The 25075-nt window shown below is 38.2% G+C and overlaps 1 protein-coding gene across 24 annotated transcripts in view; it reads left to right on the top strand.

Moving 5' to 3' along the window:
- Positions 1-25075, top strand: part of DST (dystonin) — an 879552-nt gene that overhangs the window by 516729 nt on the left and 337748 nt on the right. For 21 of the 24 annotated variants that reach the window (XM_075340270.1, XM_075340271.1, XM_075340278.1 and 18 more), the window contains 7 exons: positions 1772-1910; positions 3514-3707; positions 3888-4047; positions 4571-4654; positions 5990-6097; positions 7657-7755; positions 22986-23126. In XM_075340270.1, coding sequence (XP_075196385.1) covers positions 1772-1910; positions 3514-3707; positions 3888-4047; positions 4571-4654; positions 5990-6097; positions 7657-7755; positions 22986-23126 — 925 coding nt within the window. Of the gene's footprint in view, positions 1-1771; positions 1911-3513; positions 3708-3887; positions 4048-4570; positions 4655-5989; positions 6098-7656; positions 7756-10077; positions 13024-19913; positions 23127-25075 lie in introns of those variants that run through there. The other 3 variants (XM_075340287.1, XM_075340288.1, XM_075340295.1) reach the window with 1 other exon arrangement.

Genomic DNA, 25075 nt, shown 5'->3' on the forward strand with positions numbered 1-25075 from the left:
AATTGGATGCATGAATTTTGGTCAGTATTTTATCTCAGTATTGGTAAGCCAAAACCAGGAATGGTCAAAAAATGCAAGACGTGGTGCCCATGTTTCTATTATACATTTCCCCTCTTTTCTACTCCTGGTTTTGGCTAGAAACACTGAGGTAAACATCACAAAATACTCAATGTGTGCTCATCTGCTGCTGAAACACGCCAATAACACTATCAAGAGTGTTTTCAGAGCCAAATACTAAGAAGTATCAAAAGCAAAACCGCTTAATTTAAAACATGACATACCAAAAAGAGATAAAAAAAATGCAGACAATAGTAATGCAATGAGAAAAACGCTAGTAACCTAATTTACCTGATAGATGCAGAAATGCTGCACAAAATCTGCAACATCATAAACTCACTAACTACTCATCGTGGGAACGAAGTCTTAAGCGACATGCACACATTGAGTATTTGGTGAGTTTTTACCTCAGAATTTGAAACACAAAACCAGGAGTGGGTTAAAGAGGCAGAAATGGTGCACATGTTTCTATTAGGCCAGAGTCACACTTGCAAGACTCACAGCGCATCACCTGGCATGTCCACACACTCTCCGGACAGGAGCGTCTCAGCTGCTTAGAAATACATGCAACCAACCTGCTCCTATCAGGAGAGTGTGCGGCCATGCCGGGTGATGCGATGTGAGTCACGTACAAGTCTCTTGCAAGTGTGACTCCGGCCTTATACTTTTCCTCTGGTTGTTCCACTCCTGGTTTTGGCTTACGCATACTGAGAAAAAAACTCACCAAATACTCAACGTGTGCATCTGGTTTTACAAATAAATACTGAGGTAAAAAATTCACCAATTACTCACTGTGTGCATGTGGCCTTACAAATACTGAGGTACAAAACTCACCAGATACTCAACTTGTGCACTTGGCCTTAGACCTAAAATCAGCATGTTTGGCTGTGTGCCCACAATGAGTTTTTCAGGAGGTTTTGACACTGCATATTTTCGCTATGTCAAAAACAGCATCTTAGGCCATGTGCACGTGTTGAGTGTTTTTTGAGTTCTTTACCTCAGTATTTGTAAAGCCAAAACCAGGAGTGGGTGATAAATACAGAAGTGGTGCCCGTATTTCTATTATACTTTTTCTCTGATTGTTCCACTCCTGGTTTCGGGTACAAATACTGAGGTAAAAACCTCCCCAATACCCGTGAGCACGTGACCTTAGACTTGCATAAGATGCAGAAAAACTGCAGGTAATAAATGCACATATGTTTTTAGTGCTTTTCTGCAACAGAGACACACTAAAAATTCATGTAATCTGTAAATGAAGTTTTGTCAAAGCCTAATACCAGGAAGCATCAAAAACAAAGCAGCTTTATTTAAAACATGACATAGCAAGAACAGACAGCAATCACTGCGATAAATACGTGATGAAAAATCATGTAAAAAACGCACATAAAAATGCTTGGAAACAAAATGACACTCAAAAATGCAATGAAAAAATGCAAGTAACCTAATTTACATAATGCGTGCTGAAATTCAGCAACATCCAAAAGCTCATTGTGTATCTAAATAGTTGGTAACTGCAGGAAGCAACATAATGGCTTTGGCTTACAAATACTGAGGTAAAAAACTCAGCAAATACTGAATTTGTGATCGGGATCGTAAAGTTGTATATAAAGTATCACTGACAATCTGTTGTGTAACCGGCTCGATCTTCTGCTAGTTATTGCTTTTTCCATTTTCAGTCAGGTATTCTTCACATTTCTCTTTTTATCCCTTATAGATTAAAGACCATAAATCTTGTGCTAAAGAATACACAGGGAGCTGAGACTCTGGTGAAAACGTATGAGACCAAACTGTGTGAAGAAGATGTCATTACAGCTGATAGAAGCTCAATTGATCGACTGATTGCCACCTTGAAGGTATGCATCTTTATGTGTGAAACATTGCTGTATTTTTACTCTGGATTCCTCCCTTCATTCAGACGTCCACATATGTGTGCTACGCGTTTTTATTCACAGATACAACGCGTATCCATTATAAGCTATGGTGCTATTCACACGTCCATGTTTTTACATGGACTGTGTGTCTATGCAAAACACACATGAAGATATGTCCATTTTTTCCAGCAACACGGATGATCAAGACCAATACTATGGGTCCAGGGAAAACACATTCTTTTTTTTTTTTTTTTTAAATCAGGTTCATTTTTATTTAACAGCAAAATTATACAACACATAAAATAATTCCCTCCATAGAAATATCACAGAAAGGGGAAAAACCTTTAGTCAATAAGAAAAACCACACAAATAACATAATAAACAATGCACCCGCAGTCCACGTCTCATTTCAATATGGGTCTCAAAGTGTATATTATTTCCCAATATATTCTCCATAGTATAGCTTACCCAGCATCATTATGACATTATATATATATACACATATACATACACGCACGCACGCACGCACGCACACATATACATGCACACACATATACATGCACACACATATACATGGGGAAAACACATTCAGCACACAGATGGCATCCGTGCGCCATACATGAGCTGTACATGTTTAGCATTGAGAAGAATATGAGAAGCCTTGTATTTTCTTTATTGATTTATCCGTGAAAAACACTGATGAAACCCTAAGGTGAAAACAAACACATTGATAACACCAGAACCATTTTTTCTCGAACTTCTTTAAATACAGACATGTGAATGAGTCCTTGAGCTGGATGTGTTTCATGGTCCATACACAATCCAGAATGCACAGACTAACTTACTCCCACATAGATACATTAGAGCCTGCAAGTTCTGATCTGGAGACCCAAAATCAGCCTGTACATTTTGGTCTGTATATGAACCATGAAACACACCCATCACAATACAGCCGTATGGCAAATGTTGACACTCATTTTTTATCTATTATACAGTATCTTAAAACGTATTATTGATATGGTGTATTTTGACACTTGTTGTTTATGTGGCATATCTTAAGACTTTATTATTATTCTGCTATATTTCTATATTCCTTCATTAGAAAGGGTCATACGACTGTTTTCTCTCTATCCCAGAAAAACTGTTCTAAAACTGTTCTGTTATTCTGATCAGAGTCTGAGTTTGATCAGAATGGCATTGGTTTTTCTCAGAGCTGAAAATAAAAAAGAAGTTTCTCCACTATCTCCATTCTGTCAGTCTGTGAACATAGGACCACACTCGGATCTCATCCAAGTACGGTCCAATTTTAGTTTTTCATAAACTCAATAGCTGAATAGCTGAGTGGCATCTGCTTCACGGAGGAAAATCATTTATGCTACATTTTTTTCAGAAGTCAAATTGGTCAGAGAAAAAAAATTGTTCATCTGCCCTTCTCCATTAAAAACATTGATCTGAGTACGTTCCTTTTTTTAACGTTTAGCACTCAGACTAAAAATACAGTCGTGTGTATCAGCCCATTCTCTGAACATTTCACTGGTGATCTAAAAAACAAAACTCAAAGTGTGATTTGTTGTTTTTGTAACAGCAATGGCGATCAGAGGTTGATGAAAAAAGAGAGGTGTTTCATGCACTGGAAGATGGATTGCAGAAAGCCAAAAGCATCAGTGATCAAATGTTCAAAGTGCACAAGGAGCGGGATCTTGACTTTGATTGGCACAAAGAAAAGGCGGACCAGATAGCGGAACGATGGCAGAACGTGCACTCTCAGATTGAAAACAGGTTTGCACTTATTTGTCATTTGATTCAGCACTGTAGGAAAACAGTACAGTCTTGTGTCAGAAATGAAATGTTTTGCAGAACATGGAGAAATGTCTTTCCTGGATGAGTTCTTCAAATCTACCAGTCTGTGATTTTATACGAGGCAGTGATATAATTTCCTTTATGTTTTATTTCTAATAGGTTAAGAGACCTGGGTGGAATAAGCACGTCTCTGAAATATTACAAAGAATCTTACTTGACACTTGATTCCTGGATTAGGCAAGTAGAGGAAGGACGAAGCAAGTTGCAGGATGGCATGCTCGATAGTAAGGCCCTTAACAAACGTGTGGACCAACAGAAGGTAAACAGAATTTCTGTAAACATTCCTGTATGTTTGTAATAGTTATGTACAGTAATACTATGTGTCACTGATTATAGCATTAACTTGAGAGTAGTGTATTGTTCCGGTATTCCTCATTTATTTCTGAAATTGTCCTGCTTTGATTAAAAAAAAATAAGTTAGAATTGCATTGTTTGAATTAAACTGTTTTGCACACTAAACACTGTGGCTAGTGGCATGGTGCTCATAGTGATGTCTCTATCCGCTAAGACCAAGCTATCTAGCTTTGAATCTTTGAGGGGTTGTCTAAGATTAGGAAAGCATTATACCATGCCACATGTCCACATATTATGTGTGATATTGCACTTTGGTCCATTCACTTCAATAGATCTTTGCTGCAATACCAGACAGAACTCACGGACAGATGCTGTGTTGTTTCTATAACATTTCAGATATGTTTTTCCAATCTTCGATATCCCCACTCTGTTAATTATTTTTCAGAATAATGTATACTTACTCAATAATGTTCTTTTTTTTATTCTAGAATTTAATTTCTGAAATTGAGATGAAGCAAAGCAAAATGGATGAGTGCCAGAAGTATTCAGAACAATATTCTTTGGCCATTAAGGTACCATACATTATTTTTTATTTTTGGTCTTCATCCAAATGTTTTTTGTACACAGCGAATGTATGTAAATTGATGCCCAAATCATTTAATCTAAGCTTATTAATAAACTATCCTGGACCTTCTGCTGAGCTAGTTGCATAAGTGTATTACACAACACATTGAGTGCCAAATTGTACAGCTGCAGGGTCTATGTGCTGCCGTAAATTACTAGGTCGGGTGTCAAATAAGGATAACATTCTTCCAAAGGAGTATGGCTTATATGGGAGAACAGCTTTGTGTTCTAAACTGTTACGACTAAGCGCTTCCATTCACATGTACACGAACCAACCAGGCTAGATGAAATGTAAACCACAGGACCCTATACAGATTAGGAGAACCCTAATCCTGACTATGTTTTGTTCCTGCCTGATTGCAGAGGTTGGCACCCTAAAGTTGCGCAATAGCATTTCCACTCCACGACTCCTGACCTTGAGTGACCTGAACTGTGCACAATACACAAATAAACATAAAAGAAGTGTACACAGGCAGAGAGTGAGACACAGGGCTAAAGTCGTGTTCACACAGTTATACTGGGAAGACTGAGGAAACTAAAAGAACCCCAAAAGACTTATGAAATAAGTGGAACCCCTCCAAATCCTAAAATAGAATGTGAGAATACTGTAAGGGAAACACACAAAAAAAATCCGCAGGGGAAAGCAAAAGCGATTACTCAGCAAGATGATCCTAAACTGAGGAGCTGGGACTTCAAATATCCATCAACTTTGAAGTATAGTGAGCACTGAAGACATGTGCATGGTGAGTATAAATAGCCACTCCTAAGATGTGATAGGGCAAACAAAATGAGAAGTGAGCACACCTGAATAGAAATAAAACATAAAGGAAAGGAAAGACAAGAGAACTACCAGCAATTTTACCGAGACAAAACAGGCTGTGGTCCAACAGAAAAAGAAGCTGAACACACAACCAGAGGTCACTGGACTGAGCCCCAGAGTCGAGCCTTGACACAGACACCCTCATATGAAATCAGAAACATACAGATGTGTTCATTCCATTCAGCATAGTGACATACAACTTACACCCACAGATCAGCATAAACATGTAATGAAATTATGTTTTAACTAAACCTAGTAATCTCACGCAACACGTAATGTTGTGTGGGTTTCAGTTTATGGCAAAGGTAATCAGGGGCACATCTGTATCAAGGTCCAGAATAGTAAAGAACAGGTATGCATCATACAAAGCCAACCAAAACATGGCCGCATGGATACAGCATGAATCTAACAAATATGACAAAATAAAAACATGTAGGTTAACTTTCTTTATTTTTTTTTAAAGGACTATGAGCTCCAGCTGATGACATACAGAGCACTAGTAGACTCTCATCAAAAATCTCCAATGAAACGCAGACGCTTCCAGAGCTCATCTGATATTGTTATTCAAGAGGTGAGTTAAATATTATTTAGGGTTTGTAGGGTTCCTAAGGGTAAACCTAAGAATTTGATCACTACTCAAAAAAAGAGCCAATGTGATCACACACACTCATGTAGTTCACAGTGAATCATACAACCTACAAAGAACTACAACACTTTTACATAGAAAATATCTTTATTAAGAGAATATGTATATAAAACAAGATAAAAATGCACAGCAATACAATGACATGAGGATAGGAGACAGCTTTTTCTCTGATTGAAATCACATGGTGGCCAGCAATAATAAATATATATTTCCTAGTCAGATGAAGTGTAAACAAAATCCCCTCTGAAAATTACTTTCAGAAGTTTATTTCAAAAAATTCATCCGACTGAATAAAATTGAATACTTTGGCCAAATATACAATGAAAAAGTCTCAAAAGCTGAACCCAAAGTCTGTACACCCTGTACAGCAAATGGATGGCAAGAAGAAATCAGGACAGTATGTCTATAGCAAGAGTGACAGATGTGACACTGCACGGACTGTAGAAATGCATGAACATTTAGTAGTGTAATGGGGAATGTCAGGAGTCAATGCCATTTATAAATAGGTAATGCCATAACCAAATGAATGGAATATGGGGTAATAATAACAAGAAATGAGAGTCCTGACATGCCGCAACACACAAAATAGATAGTCACAGGCAAGTGCGACTGACTCCTGACATTCCCCATTACACTACTAAATGTTCATGCATTTCTACAGTCCGTGCAGTGTCACATCTGTCACTCTTGCTATAGACATACTGTCCTGATTTCTTCTTGCCATCCATTTGCTGTACAGGGTGTACAGACTTTGGGTTCAGCTTTTGAGACTTTTTCATTGTATGTTTGGCCAAAGTATTCAATTTTATTCAGTCGGATGAATTTTTTGAAATAAATTCCTGAAAGTAATTTTCAGAGGGGATTTTGTTTACACTTCATCTGACTAGGAAATATATATTTATTATTGCTGGCCACCATGTGATTTCAATCAGAGAAAAATCTGTCTCCTATCCTCATGTCATTGTATTGCTGTGCATTTTTATCTTGTTTTATATACATATTCTCTTAATAAAGATATTTTCTATGTAAAAGTGTTGTAGTTCTTTGTAGGTTGTAGGGTTCCTAAGGGGTAAAGTTTCTGTTTGTGGAGGGAGCCAAGTCGGTGAAGGGACACTTATAGGCCATGCAATGCTCTTCTGGGACTTTAAATATGTAAATAACCTCTTCAGGGTGGAGAATTTGAACTTCAGTGCCACCTATTGGTGGTATCAATCCTCAAGTCAACATTGACTTTAGAACTGAGGAAAAGAAGCCCAAACAGAAACTCCTCTAGTAGGTGGAACTGGAGTTTTTGTCTTCTTCCTTAGGGAGTATAGGACAGTGGGGATTTATTCCTTATGAAGGTCTAGAAATGCATTAAGTGTACTGTTTGCACATTACCATAAGGTGTGTTATAAGTATAATTCATACTTTTATACGTAAAACATATTTTGGTGTTCTTTTATTGCAACATGTTGTGATTCTCTCTTCTCTTTTATCTGTAGTACATGGATCTAAGGACCCGTTACTCTGCCTTGATGACTTTAATAAACCAGTTTGTGAAATTCTCTGGAGACACTTTGAAGAGAATGGAAGAAGAGGAGGTAAATATACAGTTGAATCTCATAAGTCCACATTTAATTACAGTTGTTTCTCTTATACTGTGTACCGTCAGTGAGGGAAGTATTTCTCATCTTCAGTTTGTTTTTCTGACCTCTCGGCTTTATTTTGGTGGCGGGTTACTATGCATTGTGTATTCCTACTAACAGTTAGTTGTTTCTAGGTAAAAGACAATGACTGATGTCAATAAAGCAAATAGTTTTACACATAGCGATAACTTACAGAATAATCTGCAATAAGGTTTTAAGAAAGTAATGTGTTTCAATGCATGATAGTAATTACAAGTATTATAAGTACCAACATAGTTTTGCCAAAATAGCACTCAACACAGAACAATTAAATCTATAATCAACATCAGTTGTTGCAATTTATTCCCATAATGAGGCCTGATACAGATCAGATGCATAGGAATCTATAGACTCAATTGGAAAGACTTTTCCCTATTCGAGCTTTATATTTCTACTGCTTAGTAAATATATATCCAAGCCACTTTATTCTAACATTTGAGACCCCGCAGAATACAAGAACATATTTTCATTATTTTTATTTCCAGTTCTATTTTTCTTTTAGATGTCTGACAGATAATTCGACCAATACTGATCTTGTGTTTTTTCTTTTATAGTAGGTGTATAAGATGAGTGTCTTCTGATAAGGTGTCATTATTATATGTAGGGTAATAAACATCCTGCCTTTGCATTAGCTTTAACATACGACCTATAGAGTTACTCATGCTCTCTGTTATGTTTTCTGTCTGTATGTTGGTTTGCATGGTTTATGTTGTTATGCACAAGCTGGGCTTTTCTTTTAGCTGCCAATATTGGCTTGAACATCCTGCAGATATCTTGTTCACTGCACAGTATGTATTATGCTTCTGTGGACTTTGGTGTTTGGCTTCTCATTACTCTCCTGATACTTCACTGACAAGACAAAGGGGTTGAATCTTTATCTTTTAATTGGCTAAAATTGGTAAGTAATTTTAGGTATCCATTTAATATGTTTAATATTATGTTACTTTACTATGCTGTACCACTTGTGATCTCCCACCCTTTCATGGAGATATGTGACCAGTATGCTGGCCAGTACTCTTGCCAAGGCAACTTTATGATGCCCAATGAGTTTCATTTGGCCGTCAGTGGAATCAGCCCACAAGACTCCTCTTGCCTTAGTAACTGTATCATCTGGTGGGTGACATGTATTTCTGAATATCTGTTATGGGATTGGGCAGAATATCATTATAAGGGTTTGTGCATTCACCATTTAAATCGGACAAGTGCTATTTATGTTTGTGATGGATATGTTATTCCAATGTTATTATATGCTTCTCTGCACATGTCCATTTTTTTTCTTTGGACCTAGAGGTCTGAGCAAAATATCAGTGACATATCCAATTTTGTTCCTAGTGTCAGATCAAAATTGGCAGTGCACATGTATAGGTCCATGGAAAACATCGGATAGCACTCAGAACACAATAAGAAAAAAAAACGTTTGCCCACATTCTCCAGTCAGTCCAAATAGGACTGACTGAATGGAGAAGGTGAAGAAAGTAATTTTTTTCCTCCGAAGAACAGATCCCACTTTGGTCAAAATCTAATCAAACTGTGATCAGTGTCTGATCAGCATAATCAGACCATTTTTTTCAGATGGAGATAAATTGGTCACGTGCACCAATCCTTAAAGTGACACTTTGGCTCCACTTCAAGACTACCATTTTATACACCAATTTTAATGATGAGTATGCTGGTGGAAAATGCACCAACTTCATTAAAAGGCATGCACCTCTTAAGGAATGTGACACACTTTTTAGCTGCTTTGTATCACTGCAAGGAATATACACTAAAGCAGGACTGGAGTATATTTCCTTCATAATTTACGCCACTTTTGTGGTGGAAATTATAATGGCATTACCAGATACACTCAGCCACCCCATTCCCCTGTGAAGGATCGCCCATTTTTGAAAAGCTGGCCAGGACTGGCGTCAAAATTCCAAAAGTTGCAACATTTTTGCTCAACTACAAATTCTTCAAAAATGTTGTGACTTTTTAAATATTTTTCCAGAATTGTGGCCAAAACTATTTGATAAATTGGGTCCTTTAGGTATACATTAGTTCTGTGAACACAAGTAATGTCATAAAATAATGTAATTTTTCTGTATTAAATTATTTTCACATTTCATAAAATCTGATCAAATATTGTCAATAGCCTGTATAGCTATATTTTATACTATTATATTATTATTAGATTTTTTTTTTGAGAATAAGTACTGCACTGCGCTTTTGCTGAAAATGTTTCTTTTTATTTTATCGTAGACTCTGATGTACTCAGAGCGTTCTTCCATGTCTGCTTACCCAGAATTAGCAGAACAGCAAAAAGCTAGTGCAGAGGAAAACAAGAAGCTCTTGAAAAGAATTCAAGAGCTTGAGTTCACACTGGAAGATGTGAAAAAGCAAAAGTATCTACTGGAGCAAGAATTGCCCAAAGTTAAGTCTACTGCTGAGATGGAGATTAAAAAACACCAAAAGACAGTGGAAGAATTAACAATGCAAAAAACAAAGGCTGAATATGAGGTGCAGCAGTTCCGTTTAGAGCTGGAAACTACAGTCAAATTGAAAACGGCAGCTGAGCAGCAGCTAGAACATGTCCGTCAAATTACGCGACAAGCAGAATCCAAACGGGATGCTGTAGAGGACAAACTTAGAGCATTTAAGACCCAAATAGAGGAAAGCACTACAGCAAGAAGGAAGCTGGAGGACCACTTGAAGAGAAAGGAAATTGATCTTCATGATCTGGAAAATAAAAAAATCAGTCTAATGGGTGAACTCAAACGGAAAGCTGAGATAGAGGAAGAACACTTGAGACAGATAAAACACCTTGAAAGTGACCTTGTATTCCAGAAAAAGATGGTAGAAGAAAAAATGGATTATGAAACAAAAAGACAATATTCAGATTCGTTATACAGTTATTCTTCTGCTAAGGAGATGGTGATTCCTGCACGATCCATGCAAGAGGTTCATTATGTGATTGAATCAGAGAAGAGAGGGGCTCAGATGGAACAGTATGTTAAAAAAGCAGAAACCCTTAGACAGCAGCTCGATGAACTTACACTGGTTCACAAAAAAGCAGAGAATGAGATGAAACAGTATAAAGCAGAACTAAATACATTACAAATACAAAAGGCATCTGCAGATGAGAAGAACCGCCTGCTAAGAAATCAGTTAGATGATGCACATAGTATGTTGCAACAGCTTAAAATAGAAGTAGAACAGAAACACCAATTAGAACAGAACTACGTGTTGCAAATTAGAGATGTGGAAAGAAAGCTCTATCATAGCCAGGATAAGGCAGAAGAAGTGATGCAAGAGGCTAGTGATCTCAAAAAGATTCGAATGAGTTTTGAGGAGGAATTAAAGATGTTGCAACAAGATAAAGTGGCCCTGGAGCATAAACTTAAGATGCAAAAAGCTGACTATGATGATGTCAGAGAAAAGCTAAAAGCTTGCCAAGAAGAACTGAGACAGAAAGAAATGTCTGAAAGGAATAGCCTTCAAAAATTATCTTTCCTGGATGAAGATTTAACTAGAAAGAAACAAGATGTAGATGAATTTCGAAAACGATTTGAGGATCTTACCCGTGTAAATGCAAAAGCTGAGAGCAGTTTGAAAATGTTAAATTCACAAGTAAGTAATTTACAGCAAGAAAAGATTGTATTTGAACAGAGATCCCAATCTAGAAGTGGAGAAGTTGACAATTTGCGCGAGCAACTCAAGAAAATGCAAGATGAGCTTCATCAAGCTGCTAGGGCACAGAAGGAGGATCATCAAAAAAATATAAAGCTACAAGATGAGTTAACAAAAAGCACTCAGTGGTCAAATACACTGAAAATAAAGTTAGATGATCTTACGAAGTCACACAGTGAGACAGAGATGATGTTGAGGAAGGTAAAATCTGAGTGTGAGAAGACAACCATGGAAAGAAATAATTTGCAGAAAAATTTTGATACAGTAAAAACACAACTTGAAAGTACCAAGGAACAAATTAGAGTTACAAGTGAACAACTGCAAAAACAGTCTAAGGGAGAGTATGAAACTCAAAATATGGTGAAAAGGATGGAAGAAGAATTAACAAAATCGAAAAATTCTCTAAATGAAATCAGACAAAAATGTGATAAGCAAACCTTAATAATACTGAATTCTGAAAAGGAGATACGAAATCTGAAATCTGAATTAAACAATTTAACTATGGAAAAGCGCATAGTGGATCAGAAGCTACAACAGCACCAGACACAACTTCAGGACATCAATATAAAAGTCAAGAAAGCACAGGATGATCTTCACAAGAAGACAGTGGATGAACAGCTAGCACAGAAAAAGCTTATGTTGTACCAAGAAGAATCTGCAAAATACAAACATTCAGCAGAAGAATTCAGGAAAAAGCTGGAGAAGTCAGTGGAATCTAGTTTAAGTACTGAAAATAATTATTCGAACATGAGGCTTGAAGTTGTTAGTCTGAAACAAGAGAGGGCAATGCTGGAAGAGAAGCTTAAGTTGATGAAAATAGAATTTACAGACCTTCAAGAGAGATTACAGAGATGTCAAGAACAGTTGAACTTGGAGAAAAAATCTGGTCTCGAAAGTGGTCAGAAATGTCGAAAAATGGAGGAAGAACTAGAGGTTCAAAAACGTGCTGTTGATAGTCTTAAACAAAAAGTCGACCTGCAAAGACAAGACCACATAAATCAATTAAGATATCTGCAAACCGAGATTCAACAAAATAATAGTATAAGAAGCCCTTTTCAAAAAAATGAATATGAAACAAAAGGAAACAGCTATGTTATCTCCACAGCAGGATCTCAACAAGATTTTGATGGGCTTAATCAAAGGACCAAATCTTCTCCAATAATGAGACGAAAGCTAGATGGTCATCTTGATGTCAGTGTTCCTGTTTTCAACTCTACACTCATTGATGAAAAAAAACACCTGGATGGTTACGATGACAGTGTGCAGAAGGAACTCCAGCTACAACTCTCCAGGATAAAGCAATCCCTCGATGTTGGAGACAAGAGCAAGCCATTCACAGAGTATGTTACACAAACCAGTACAGAGCTTCAAATATCAATTGATAACATGAATGCTTACAAACAACTGTCAGACCTAGAGACTATGAAGGATAAAAGTTTACAGAATGCCTTTCAAACTTTAAGAATTGAAGAGGAGAAAATTGGAAAAGAGCTAGGAAAATTTGATCAACCTATGGAGGTATTTTTTGTGTTTCCTCCTCGCTAATTTGCTATGCAACAGTCACTTGACATGCTTTGCCAGCTTGTAGGCTTACATCAAGCTTCTTTAACGTGGTGATTTTTTTTATTTTGCATGCATAGGCAGTAAAGAACTAAGAGTAAAAAGCATGTCTAGCACTCAAACCCCACCATCCCACATATAATATTGCAAACCTCCCTCAGAAAAATAACAACGTGCATTGCATGCGACATTCTTTACTTGGTCATGCTTTAACCATTTCTTTATATCTGTAAACCACACCATCAACAGAAATACACTACAGTTCAAAAGTTTGGGGTCACCCAGACAATTTTGTCTTTTCCATGAAAATTCATACTTTTATTTACCAAGTGAGTTGCATAATGAATAAAAAATATAGTCCAGACATTGACTAGGTTACAAATAATGATTTTTATTTGAAATAATAATTTTCTCCTTCAAACTTTGCTTTCGTCAAAGAATGCTCCCTTTGCAGCAATTACAGCTTTGCAGACCTTTGGCATTCTAGCTGCTAATTTGATAAAGAGGATTGTTTTCTCGGTCCGATTAAGGCTGAGAAAATAATCGCTCATGGGTGCTGGAACATAGGCTAATATTGGTCCGAGTGGAATGCGATGTTTTATCGCATCCCACTCGCTCCGATTTTTATGCCGTGTGTCTTAGGGGACATTGCTCACAAAAAAATTATGCAGGGCAGCCTAAAGAAACGCCTTATGAGAATAAAGAGAACAATGCCCCCTTGATAAAGACTCTTGTCAATAAAAACCATAAAAATTAGCATATTGTGCTTACTAAATGAAAAGGCCCATCTCTTTGGAACTGTATAGTGTATTTGAAAAACAAAGAAAAAAGCTGAATATTCAAGGGAGCAGTATGAATACATTTAAAGCAAAAACTGGACATTTTTGATCTGATGACAGGTCCTCTGTAAATAAATTCTCTATGCTTCAGATCAGCCATATCTTGTGGTAAGCTATATTCGAATCAAAGTGTTCGGATACTCTTGTTACTTGGCCGAATATCGCAGGGGCTCTATCGCCTGTCTCAAGAACCTGCCCCTTTTGTTTTGCGACTGTTAGGCAGCCAGTAAACGTGAGGATTGCCTTCCATATATGGTAATGGCGTCACCATGTTGGGTACTGGCATTACTGTGATCATCTTCTCATTGGGTCTTATATAAGACCCTGGGGCACGATTCTTAGCACACTGTCCTCTGGAAGCAGTTCAAGGATAGTTGATCTAGGAGAGAGAGCTTAAATTACGATTTGTACACTTGCACCATGCAATGCCTTTCATGTGGCATTTAAGGGTGTTTTTAACCTTGTTTAACCTAATAAATAATTAAAAAAACATAAAAATTACGTGGGGCTCTGCCCGTTTTTTGATATCCAGCCAAGGTAACGCAGACAGCTGTGGGCTGGTATTATCAGTCTGGGAAGGCCCATGGTTATTTGTCCCTTCCTAGCCTGTTAATACCAGCCCGTAGCTGTCTGCTTTACATTGGCTGGTTGTTTTTTCATTCATTCATTCATTGATTCATTCATTCATTCATTCAGTACAGTAAACTACACACACAAGAAGCATAGATATCTGTCAGATAATTAGTGCCTTGTGTTTGTAGTTTACTGTACTTGATAATAAATAAATGAAAAAACAAAACAAAAAAAAAACGTGGGGTCCCCCCTAGTTTTTATAACTAGCCAGGATAAAGCAGACAGTTGAGGGCTAATATTATCAGGTTAGGAATGCCCATGGTTATTTGGCCCTTCCCAGCCTTAAAAAAAACCCCAGCTTACAGCCACCCCAGAATTGGCCCATCCATTAGATGCACCAATTCTGGGGCTTTGCCCTGCTCTTTCTGATTGCCCTGGTGCAGTGGCAATCGGAGTAATATTTTGGGGGGTTGATGTCAGCTGGCATCAAGTCCAAGGGTTAGTAATGTAGAGGTGTCTAAAACCCATTACTAACCCAGTAATCCCCCCAAAAAAAACACGCAGGAAAAAATAGTTAATTTGAATACAGACTCCATTCCACTGTCCCTATTTCACCAATTTCTTATCAGAAATGTTACCACGAAACTCCCCTGTCACAGTCCACAATCTACAAATACAGGCCTGGCACCTGTGAATAGCAGTAGAATACAGCTATTCACAGGCGCTGGGTAGTAACAACAAATGTCTTCACAGGCCCTTGGTCGTAACAACAACTGTCTTCACAGGCGCTGGGTAGTAACAACAACTGTCTTCCGCGTCGCTGGGTCTCGCTGAGCACAGCATTGAGCTGATGGCTCTGAGGAGAGTTGTCATTGCTACCGGGCTCCTGTGAATAGCTATACTTTACTGTTATTCATAGGCGCTGGAGCGACATTTGGGGATCGCAAACTACAATGAAACTTTGTGAGAACTTTTTTGTTAATAATTTGGTGAATTAGAGATTGCTAATGTGGGGTAGTTTTTATTCAAATAAAATTTCTTTAGTGTGTGCTTTTTTTGATTACTGGGATAGTAATATGGGTGTCTATTTGACACCCCTTGGCTTGATGCCAGCTGACATTTCACAACTGATATGAATCCCCAGAAATATTAACCCCATTGCCATCGCACTGGGGCAGTTGAGAAGAGCTGGGAAAAGCGACAGAATTAATGCACCTAATGTGATGCACCAATTTTGGCTTGGATGCGGGCTGGTATTTCTAGACTGGGAAGGGACAAATAACCATGAACCTTTTCAGCCTGATAATATCAGCCCCCAGGTGTCTGCTTTATCTTGGCTGGTTTTATTTATTTATTTAATTCCGAGCAGCAATCTGGGAGTCAGAGATGCATCCAGGTATCTTCCTCATGCTGTTGCCATTCCATTTGAGTACTGTTTCCATTCATTTCAGCATTTTTTCTGTCTCCCGAGCCCTTCTGTTAGGGTTGGATTTTGTATGGGCTATTTCTAGAGTCTTAAAAGATAAGGAGCACAACAACTATATTTATTTCCACTCCCCACCTACAACTTTTATAACCACTTTTATAACAAATTTGATGGAGATTGGTCAACCCTGTCAGTTTCAGCAGAGTTTGATGACTAGTTTGTATGGGGCTGTATCAAAAATGTCAGTAACACATGCATGCTTAGCTGAGCATGCATGTGTATGAGTGGGGTTAAAAGTAAAAGCTGATGGCTCAGCTATAAGTTAGCAGCATACCTCTAAATAATGATGTTTCTAGACACTACTAAGATGCCAGTTCTACTCAGTAAGTTAGGCCAGCGTCACACGCTATGATATATCAGGCAATATGTCGTCGGGGTCACGGATCCCATGACGCACATCCGGCATCGTTAAACATACCGTAGCATGTGACAGCTACGAACGACTGTCAATGAGCAAAAATACTCACCTTATCGTTGCTCGTTGACACGTCGTTCATTTTCAAAATGTCGGTCCTCCTTCTGTGCTCCGGTTGTTCATCGTTCCTGAGGCAGCACACATCGCTCCGTGTGACACCCCAGGAACGACGAACAAAGCTTACCTGCATCCCGCCGGCAATGCGGAAGGAAGGAGGTCGGCGGGATGTTACGTCCCACTCATCTCTGCACCTCCGCTTCTATTGGCCGGCTGCTGTGTGACGTCGCTGTGACGCCAAACATCCCTCCCCCTTCAGGAAGAGGATGTTCGCCGCCCACAGCGACGTCGTCCGGGAGGTAAGTATGTGTCATGGGGGTTAACGACTTTGTGCGCCACGGGCAACTAATTGCCCGTGACGCACAAACGCCGGGGGCGGGTGCGATCGCTCATGCCATCGCCCGATATATCGTCCCGTGTGACGCCGGCCTTACAGTATAGTTAAATCCAAAGATCCACAGGTGACATTTTCTTTTCTAAAGGCTGCTTTACACGCAGCGACATCACTAGCAATCACACCCACCCCCGTCGTTTGTGCGTCACGGGCAAATCGCTGCCCGTGGCGATCAATATCGCTAGGACGGGTCAAACATACTTACCTTCCTAGCGACGTCACTGTGGGCGGCAAACAACCTCTTTTTTAAGGGGGAGGTTCGTGCGCCGTCACAGAGACGTCACACAGCGGGCCACCAATAGAAGCAGAGGGGCGGAGACCAGCCACATTAACAACACGCCCCCCTCACTGCCGGAGGATGCAGGAACGCTGTTGTTCGTCGTTCCCGGGGTGTCACACGTAGCGATGTGTGCTGCCTCAGGAAAGACGAACAACCTGCGTCCAGCAACGATATTTTGAAAATGACCGACGTATCAACGATTAGGTGAGTATTTGTGATCGTTGGTGGTCGTTCGTAGGTGTCACACGCAACGACGTCGCTAGCGATGCCGGATGTGCGTCACGAATTCCGTGACCCTCGACGACATATCGTCAGATATGTCGTTGCGTGTAAAGCGGCCTTTACACTCTATCTTTTTTTCTTTATCTTGAGCACAAAACCTTGAAGTCTTCTTCAAACCATTAGTTGTTTCTGTATACAAATTTCCCATATTGCTGCTACATGCAATGTCCTTTTTGGTGTCCCCTACACAATAGTAGCGACCACCTTTGTGCCCGACACAACACTAGCTCCCTCTTTGTTGTTCCACCTAGAATCTCCCCACACTGTAAGAATTCTGTTGTTTTGCCCATTATAAAATTGTGCCTACTTTGTATTTCACAATAATAGTGTAATATAAGTGAATATTACCGTATTTTTCGCTTTATAAGATGCATTGGATTATAAGACGCACCCCAAATTTAGAGGAGGAAAATTGGAAAAAATAATTTTTAATGTTAAAATGAGGGTCCGTGTTATAATCCTAGTGCGTCTTATAATATCTCATCAGGGGAAAGTGGCGGTGTTGGAGTGGTTCAGGAAGGTCACAAGAGGCAGGTTTGGCGATGCTGCGGGTTCTGTGGAGGGGGTTTCGAGGTTCAGGAGGGTCATTGAACGGAGGGTTGACGATATTGCGGGCTCAGGGGTGTCAGACTGCGGGCTCCATTGAATTGCCCGCAGTTGACGAGATTTACTTCAAGAAAAAGGCTGTGCGCAGATAGCACTCCACAGCTATTTTCTTGAAGTCCATCGCGTCAATCACGGGCGATTCAATGGAGCCTGCAGCCCGCTGTCAGATCAATAGTGCCTGTCGCATCGCCGACTTTCCATCCTCGGACCCTGGTGAGCCACTCCACTGCAGTGACACCCATCCTCCAAACCCTCAGTTTCGCCGATCCTGCCTCCTGTGACCCTGCTCCACCACCACCGCTTTGGTAAGCCATATCCGAATTATAAGACGCACCCCCATTTTCCCCCCAGATTTTGTTTTTTTTTTTGGGGGGGGGGGTTAATTGTGTCTTTTAATCTGGAAAATATGGTATATTAAATATTATATTACATAACAATCATACCAATTTTGTGCCCTCTTTGTGTTTGCACGGTAACAATCCCGTTTGTGCCCTCACAAAACTTAATATTGCCCCCCACCCCAAATAATACACTTATTTTAAATACAGTAAAAATTCTCTTTGTACATATACAAAGTATTAGTGCCTCCTCTGTGCCTTTTTAAGTAGTGGGGACCACGGGGAAGACTATTTTCCTTATGGAGACCTGACAAACCAGTTTGTCTTTCAGTGAGGGGACTTATAGCTGCAATGCCCCTCTGGGAATTATTCAGATTGTCCCTCCAGTGAGGAAGGAGCAAACTCTAGCACCCACACTTTGCACTGACGAGGAGCAATCACCCCGAAACACCGTGTCTGCAAATTGGGATTCTGATCTGGCATTAAATCCTAAGTCTTATGAAAAGGCTTGTTTAAAAAGCCACTTTTGACTTTTAGGATTGCTACTTCCAATAGGTGGCGTTAGAGTTTGTCACCTTCCTCACTGGAGGGACAATTTGAATTTTTTTAAGTAGTGATATCCCCCTTTCAAAGACAGATTATGGAGTCCTCATTCCCTTTTTGTTATTTGCAAGGAAAAGTGTTGAGAAATGTTATTTCTCTAAAGGGGTTGGTTACTACTTTTTTATTCATGGCACCATCAAATCAATATTGCCCCTGGCTGGGTAATAGAGATCAACACCCTATTCACTCACATAAGGGGTGGACCTGCAGTACTAAACTGCAGACCACTATAGATATTACAGAACTGCTGTGCTCCGGCAGCATTTGAGAACTTTAAGCCTCTCTTGGCAACAGCTTTTCGGCGCAAGTGCTGGATGTTGCACCCCCACCAATCAGATATTAATGGTCTATCCTGTCAATACGTCATCAATAGCAAAGTAGTGGCCAGCCTCTTTACTACTATGCTTGCCTGACCAAGCAAAAAGTGCAGCAGAGTGCAAATCTTGCATCCTCCACCAGTTTCATTGTCTCTGCTGCCTAATTACATGCTATAGAAAGCTGTAGTGTGAGGAGAGATGGGAGGAAAAGTCTGTGGTGTGTCTGCCAGCTGACCATTAAAGAAAAAAAGTTTTTATGTATATTTTTGTGCAGAGATGGGCAATATTTTGTCATCTGGCAACCCACCATAGCACCTCAGTGTGGTTGTTCCAGGATGTGAAAAGTAGTAGAGATTGTCAGTCTGGGTCTAGCAGTTAGTATACCAGTTATTGTACCAGTGACCCAATGATATGTAATATTGGTTATTGTTTACGTCAGATACATATCCTAGTAGGGGTTTCATAAATTACTATGTAAATATATGCAAATGCATGGCTGTGCTGGCTTGCTTTTTTACATTTTGCTGTTTAACACTAATGATTTTAAAACGTTTACCTGTTTTTCCTATGTTGACTTAGATATTTTGTTAGTTTGGAAGTTATATATAGGCTTAATCCCTAACAATCAATCCTTTATTTTAAATATTCCTATTTACAGATAGTGAAGAGCAAGCAGTATGATTTGACTGTTGAAGTTACAACTGTAAAACAGGAAAAAGAATTCCTGCTTAACAATGAAGATCAGGTTTTTGAAGAACGTAATGTTTTGGAAGGATTTAGGAGAGCAGATTTACCGAAGATGGGTTATATGTCCTCCAGTTACAAAAACTATGCAGGCTCTGAGACTTCATTGAGTGACAGTTCTTCCATTGATGATAGGTTCCTGTTCCAAGGTCTCAGAAAAAATGTGTCTGCTAAACAAATGATAGAAGCTAAAATACTCGATGCCAAAACAATGGAGCAGCTTGAGTTAGGTCAAACAACTGTTCAAGAAGTTCAGAAAGAACTTGATACATACCTGTCAAAAGCTACTGCAATAGCAGGTTTATACCTTGAATCGAGCAGAGAAAGATTGTCTTTTGGTTTAGCTGCAAAAAAGGGTATTATTGATAAAGGGTTAGCTTTGGAGTATTTAGAAGCACAAGTAGTGACAGGTTTTATCATTGATCCTTCTACAGGCAAAAAATATTCTGTTGAGGAAGCCATCAGCTGTGGATTTGCTGACCACGAATTTAAAGAAAAACTCCTTGAAGCTGAAAAAGCTGTCATAGGATACATTCATTCTGGCAAAAGGCTCTCTGTTTTCCAGGCCATTGAGGCTAGACTACTGGAAAGACAGAAAGGGAAAAGGATTCTTGAAGCTCAGATTGCCACTGGTGGAGTCATTGACCCAGTTAAAAGCATACGAATACCATCTGAAGTGGCAGTTCTAAAGGGTTTGTTAAATCATACAACATTGAAATTTTTGCATGAACCAGCTAGCAATGTGAAGGGCTTTCATTGTCCCACCAATAAGCAGAGTATGTATTATTCCGATTTACTGCAATTGTGTGTTCTTGACTTAGATAGCAAAACATTCCTTTTGCCAATTGGTGAAAGAGAAATTACAGCTTTTTCAGCAGAAAGAGGTCACAAAATATGCACAGTAGACATTCGATCTGGTACAGAAATGACCCGTTATGAGGCATTTGAAAAAGGTCTTCTTGACAAGAAAACATATAATGATCTTTCACAAAGTGAGTGCCAGTGGGAAAGCTCAACAGTTTTCGACTCTGAGGGCAAATCACAAGTACACTTAACTGATCGCAAGACAGGAAGACAGTTTATTTTAGAAGAAGCTGTTTTGCAAGGTAAAATTGACAGATCTCTAATTATTAAGTTTAAGGAAGGGATGTTTCCAGCCGTTCAGCTAGCTGACATATTAGTAACCAAAACAAGACCAAGTAAGGACCCTAATAGTCCCATAGCAGGCTATTGGATTTATGAAACCAATGAAAGGGTCTCTGTCTTTAAAGCTTTGAGAAGAAACATGGCAGACAGAATAACAGTGTTTAGATGTCTTGAGGCTCAGGTTAGTACAGGAGGGATCATTGACCCTTCAAATGGGAAAAAATATAATGTGTCAGATGCTTTACATAAAGGCTTAGTTGATGATGTTTGTGCTAAGCAAATTCAACATTGTGAGGTGACATACACTGGAGTTACCAATTCCACAACAAAGGCCATTTTATCTGCTGGGGAAGCTATGAACTTGAACATGTTAAGCAAAGAAATTGGTACCAGATGCCTAGAGTATCAGTACTTAACTGGAGGATTGATAGACCCTAGATCACATTCCCGGCTTTCTTTGGAGGATGCAATCAAGAAAGGAATAGTTGATGCTGTCACAGCAACGAAACTAAAGGATGAGAAGTCATATGTAAAAAACCTTACCTGTCCTAAAACCAGGAGGAAGTTATCTTACAAGGAAGCTCTGGAGAAGGCAGTATATGATTGTCATACTGGACTACGTTTGATGGAAGCTCCTCTTCCTCTAAATGTCGGAATTCCTAGTCTTTATTTTTCTTCCCAATAAAGTCAACTACATCGTCTATTGAATACACCACAATGAGTAATCCCCAGGGCAATATACTGGATGTTCATCGTGAAGAAGTGGGTACCGGTTAATAATGATGGAGGATCTAGTTTTTCTTTGCATTACCTCTGTACATAATGTGGTATGTATGATGCTGATTATCAGCTGTGGTAACACGGAATTTGTTGCGTTTCTTAATATCCTTCCAATCACCTAATCTTACATCTATATTGTTTAAAATTAATGCTTTTCTTCACCTGAGAGAAAGAGTTAGTTCTGCACCTGACCCCCATCCTGCTATTCTGGTAGGAGTCTTATTGACGCACCTTGGACTTGTTACATTGACCCCCTAGGTAGGGTGTAACAAGGTATATAACCAATTCTTAAACACATTAATTAGCATACCGTACACAAAAGTTGTATGGTCTATATACACTATGTACATTATTTGCAAAAGTTAAATGTAAGAGTAGTGTAAATGTCAATGATTTGATTAAGTCAAAATGTCTGCTTAGAAATTGCACCTCTGAGTCTTAGTAGATGTTTTAATGAAAAGCAAAATCGTAGTGAATTGAGAAACACACTTAATGAAGTGGTGAAGAAGATTTGTGCCAAGTTTTATCTTATCATTTTGTTTACCTCTGATGGTCAAGCTAATGCAAAGGCAGTATATGTTTATGGGCTGTGATGTTTTTTACTTTTGTCTTCCTTTCAAGGTACACATTGTACTTTGGGGTGTATTCATACCAATCAATGAAAGAGGTTGCTATGTAATACATGAAAGTGCATGAAAAAGATATTGCTTCTCAAGGAATTATATGGCGCCAAATCACAGAAATATTGATGTTTTTTTATGTTCTTACCATACTGTGTCTAATAAATATCATCTAATTATGTATATAGCTAATATGAAAATAATGGTGTGTAGTAACCATTTATGAATCTTATTAAACACAGTGGGTGAATAGGCTGCAAGGATTATTAGATCCAGTAATTTTTATTTTGTATTAAAATGATATTTGTTTTTTAGAATATTCTTATATATCAAGATGAAATCAACTGTATCCAACAAAATTGTATTTTTAAATATTTTGCTGTAAGATTTTGCTTTTTTATATATAATGTTTGTGTTTTACATCATGCATTTATTGCTAGAAATCATTGGAAGAGGAAAAGAAAGAGCATGTAAAGAAAGCAGGTGACATACTGAATTGGGTGTCTAATGTCACTAAAAGGCTTAGTAAAGAAGGAGGAGATGGCGAGAGTACAGGAATGACACCCACTTCTAAGCACCAGGTATTGGAAATATTCTTTGGTAATCAGCATTCCTTACCTCCCACACTAGACATTAAGTATAACCATATGTTGTGTTTGCAAAGCAATAAAATTGTATATTGTACCCATGTTCCATGTTTCACTGGTTATATACAGCAGAGTACAATACCTACTTATTAAAAAACAAACAATACTTCTTTATTGATGAACTCTACGTGGTAAAAGGGTTGTTATGGTCGTCTCCAATAACCTCACAAAATCTTGGGTTCTGTGCCATTCTTCACTTTTCCAAATATTAAATTAATAGTTTTGTATCACTATGTTGTAGAATTTGGCTTAGGATGAAAAGTGTCAGAAAACCCTGTTATGGGCATTGTATTACAAGTGGGTCGTATTTATAATCATCATTGACTTTCCAGTTTGTAAATTACATTATGCCATTTTCAATATCTATAATGCAGAATTACAATAGAATTATATTATATTTTGGCATTCTTTAAAACATTGGATTACGTAAACTGCAAATAATCTGCTAAACCTGATTCATTGGCAGTCCAAATCCTAAGATGTTCACATCTACCCATAAGATTGAAATAGTGAAATACAGAAAAACTCCTAAATGGCAACACATAATATGATTTCCCATAAACGTCAATACCAAAAATAATAAATGCCTTATAAAATGCACTATTAGGATTTTTGATTTGCACAAGATGGATCTTACAATTACACACCCCTTCTGTAAGTTGAAATAGGGAGGGTTTTTTTGTTATCTAAAAGTCTGAAATGGATTTTGATGGGACCAATGTCTTTTCTGAAGCGAATAAAACTCTGTGTACAATAAAAAACTAAGTATGATAAAAAATCTTGTTTTCATTTTGAAATCCTATCTATTTTTGGGTATTTTCCTGACTTTTCAATAACAGCATTTTAATTATTCTAACTCTGATTTCTTTATGGATTGCTAATACATGACTCTTTTCAGTACAACACATTTGTAAATCTCATGGTTATAAATAAACATACAAAATGCCTAAGGATTTTTATGTAATGTGAATGGTTTTCCTTATTTTTCATTTGTGTTTGATACCTACGGGAAATTATCAGTTGATTCTCATGTCATAGTGTAATTATAACAGTCGCCTACTGAATGAAATTTAATTCCAACATATTAGAAGAACTTTCCATTTGTGTAATAATTTAGTCAGCCCTTGTAATTTGTTCTTTACCCAGTATTTTATGCATATAGATCTTCTATATTCTTATATCAACAGATCACTTCATTAAACATACTTGTTGTCTGGATTTACTCATAAAGTTCATCAGGATAGAGTCACCTTTACATACTTACTATGTAATACATAATTAATAGTTGGGAAACATTTCATTATAATATATCCCGTTGGAAAAGAAACACTAATGAGGTCAAGAGTCTTCATAATCATTTTGATTCCTAAATCTGCACAGAAAAAGAATCACATATATGTCATCGAATGTATTATTATACATAGTGGTGCCTTCAAATAATCCATTACTTATTTAAGATGGTGGTGTTCTTACTTTGTGTTAACCTCTAAACATGTGTAAAAGCATTTTCTAGTACTGGCATACTGTGTCGATGTGGAGCATCGATGTGTATGCGTTGCATACATTGTGTTTCAGCTCGTGCTACTGAATAAGGCCAGGTGTTCTTTACCACTTAAAAGGGGTTTCCCATGAACAAAGTTAATTTCAAAGTTGATTTTAATCATTAGATCTTAGAATTATAATAATTTATACATTTGAATGTGTTTAAAAAAAAAAATCCTGTGCTGAGATAATTTACATATGTGTCCTGCTATATACTGTGTAATGGCCACGTCTGACTGATCATACCACAGCTTCTGTACCGGGGAGGAAGTAAAAGAGAGCATATAGATAGCACAGCATGGGATCATAACTGATTCTCATTTTGAGAAAAATGAGAAAAA

This window comes from Anomaloglossus baeobatrachus, chromosome 3, assembly GCF_048569485.1.
Source record: "Anomaloglossus baeobatrachus isolate aAnoBae1 chromosome 3, aAnoBae1.hap1, whole genome shotgun sequence".
In the NCBI taxonomy this organism is placed as follows: Eukaryota; Metazoa; Chordata; class Amphibia; order Anura; family Aromobatidae; genus Anomaloglossus; species Anomaloglossus baeobatrachus.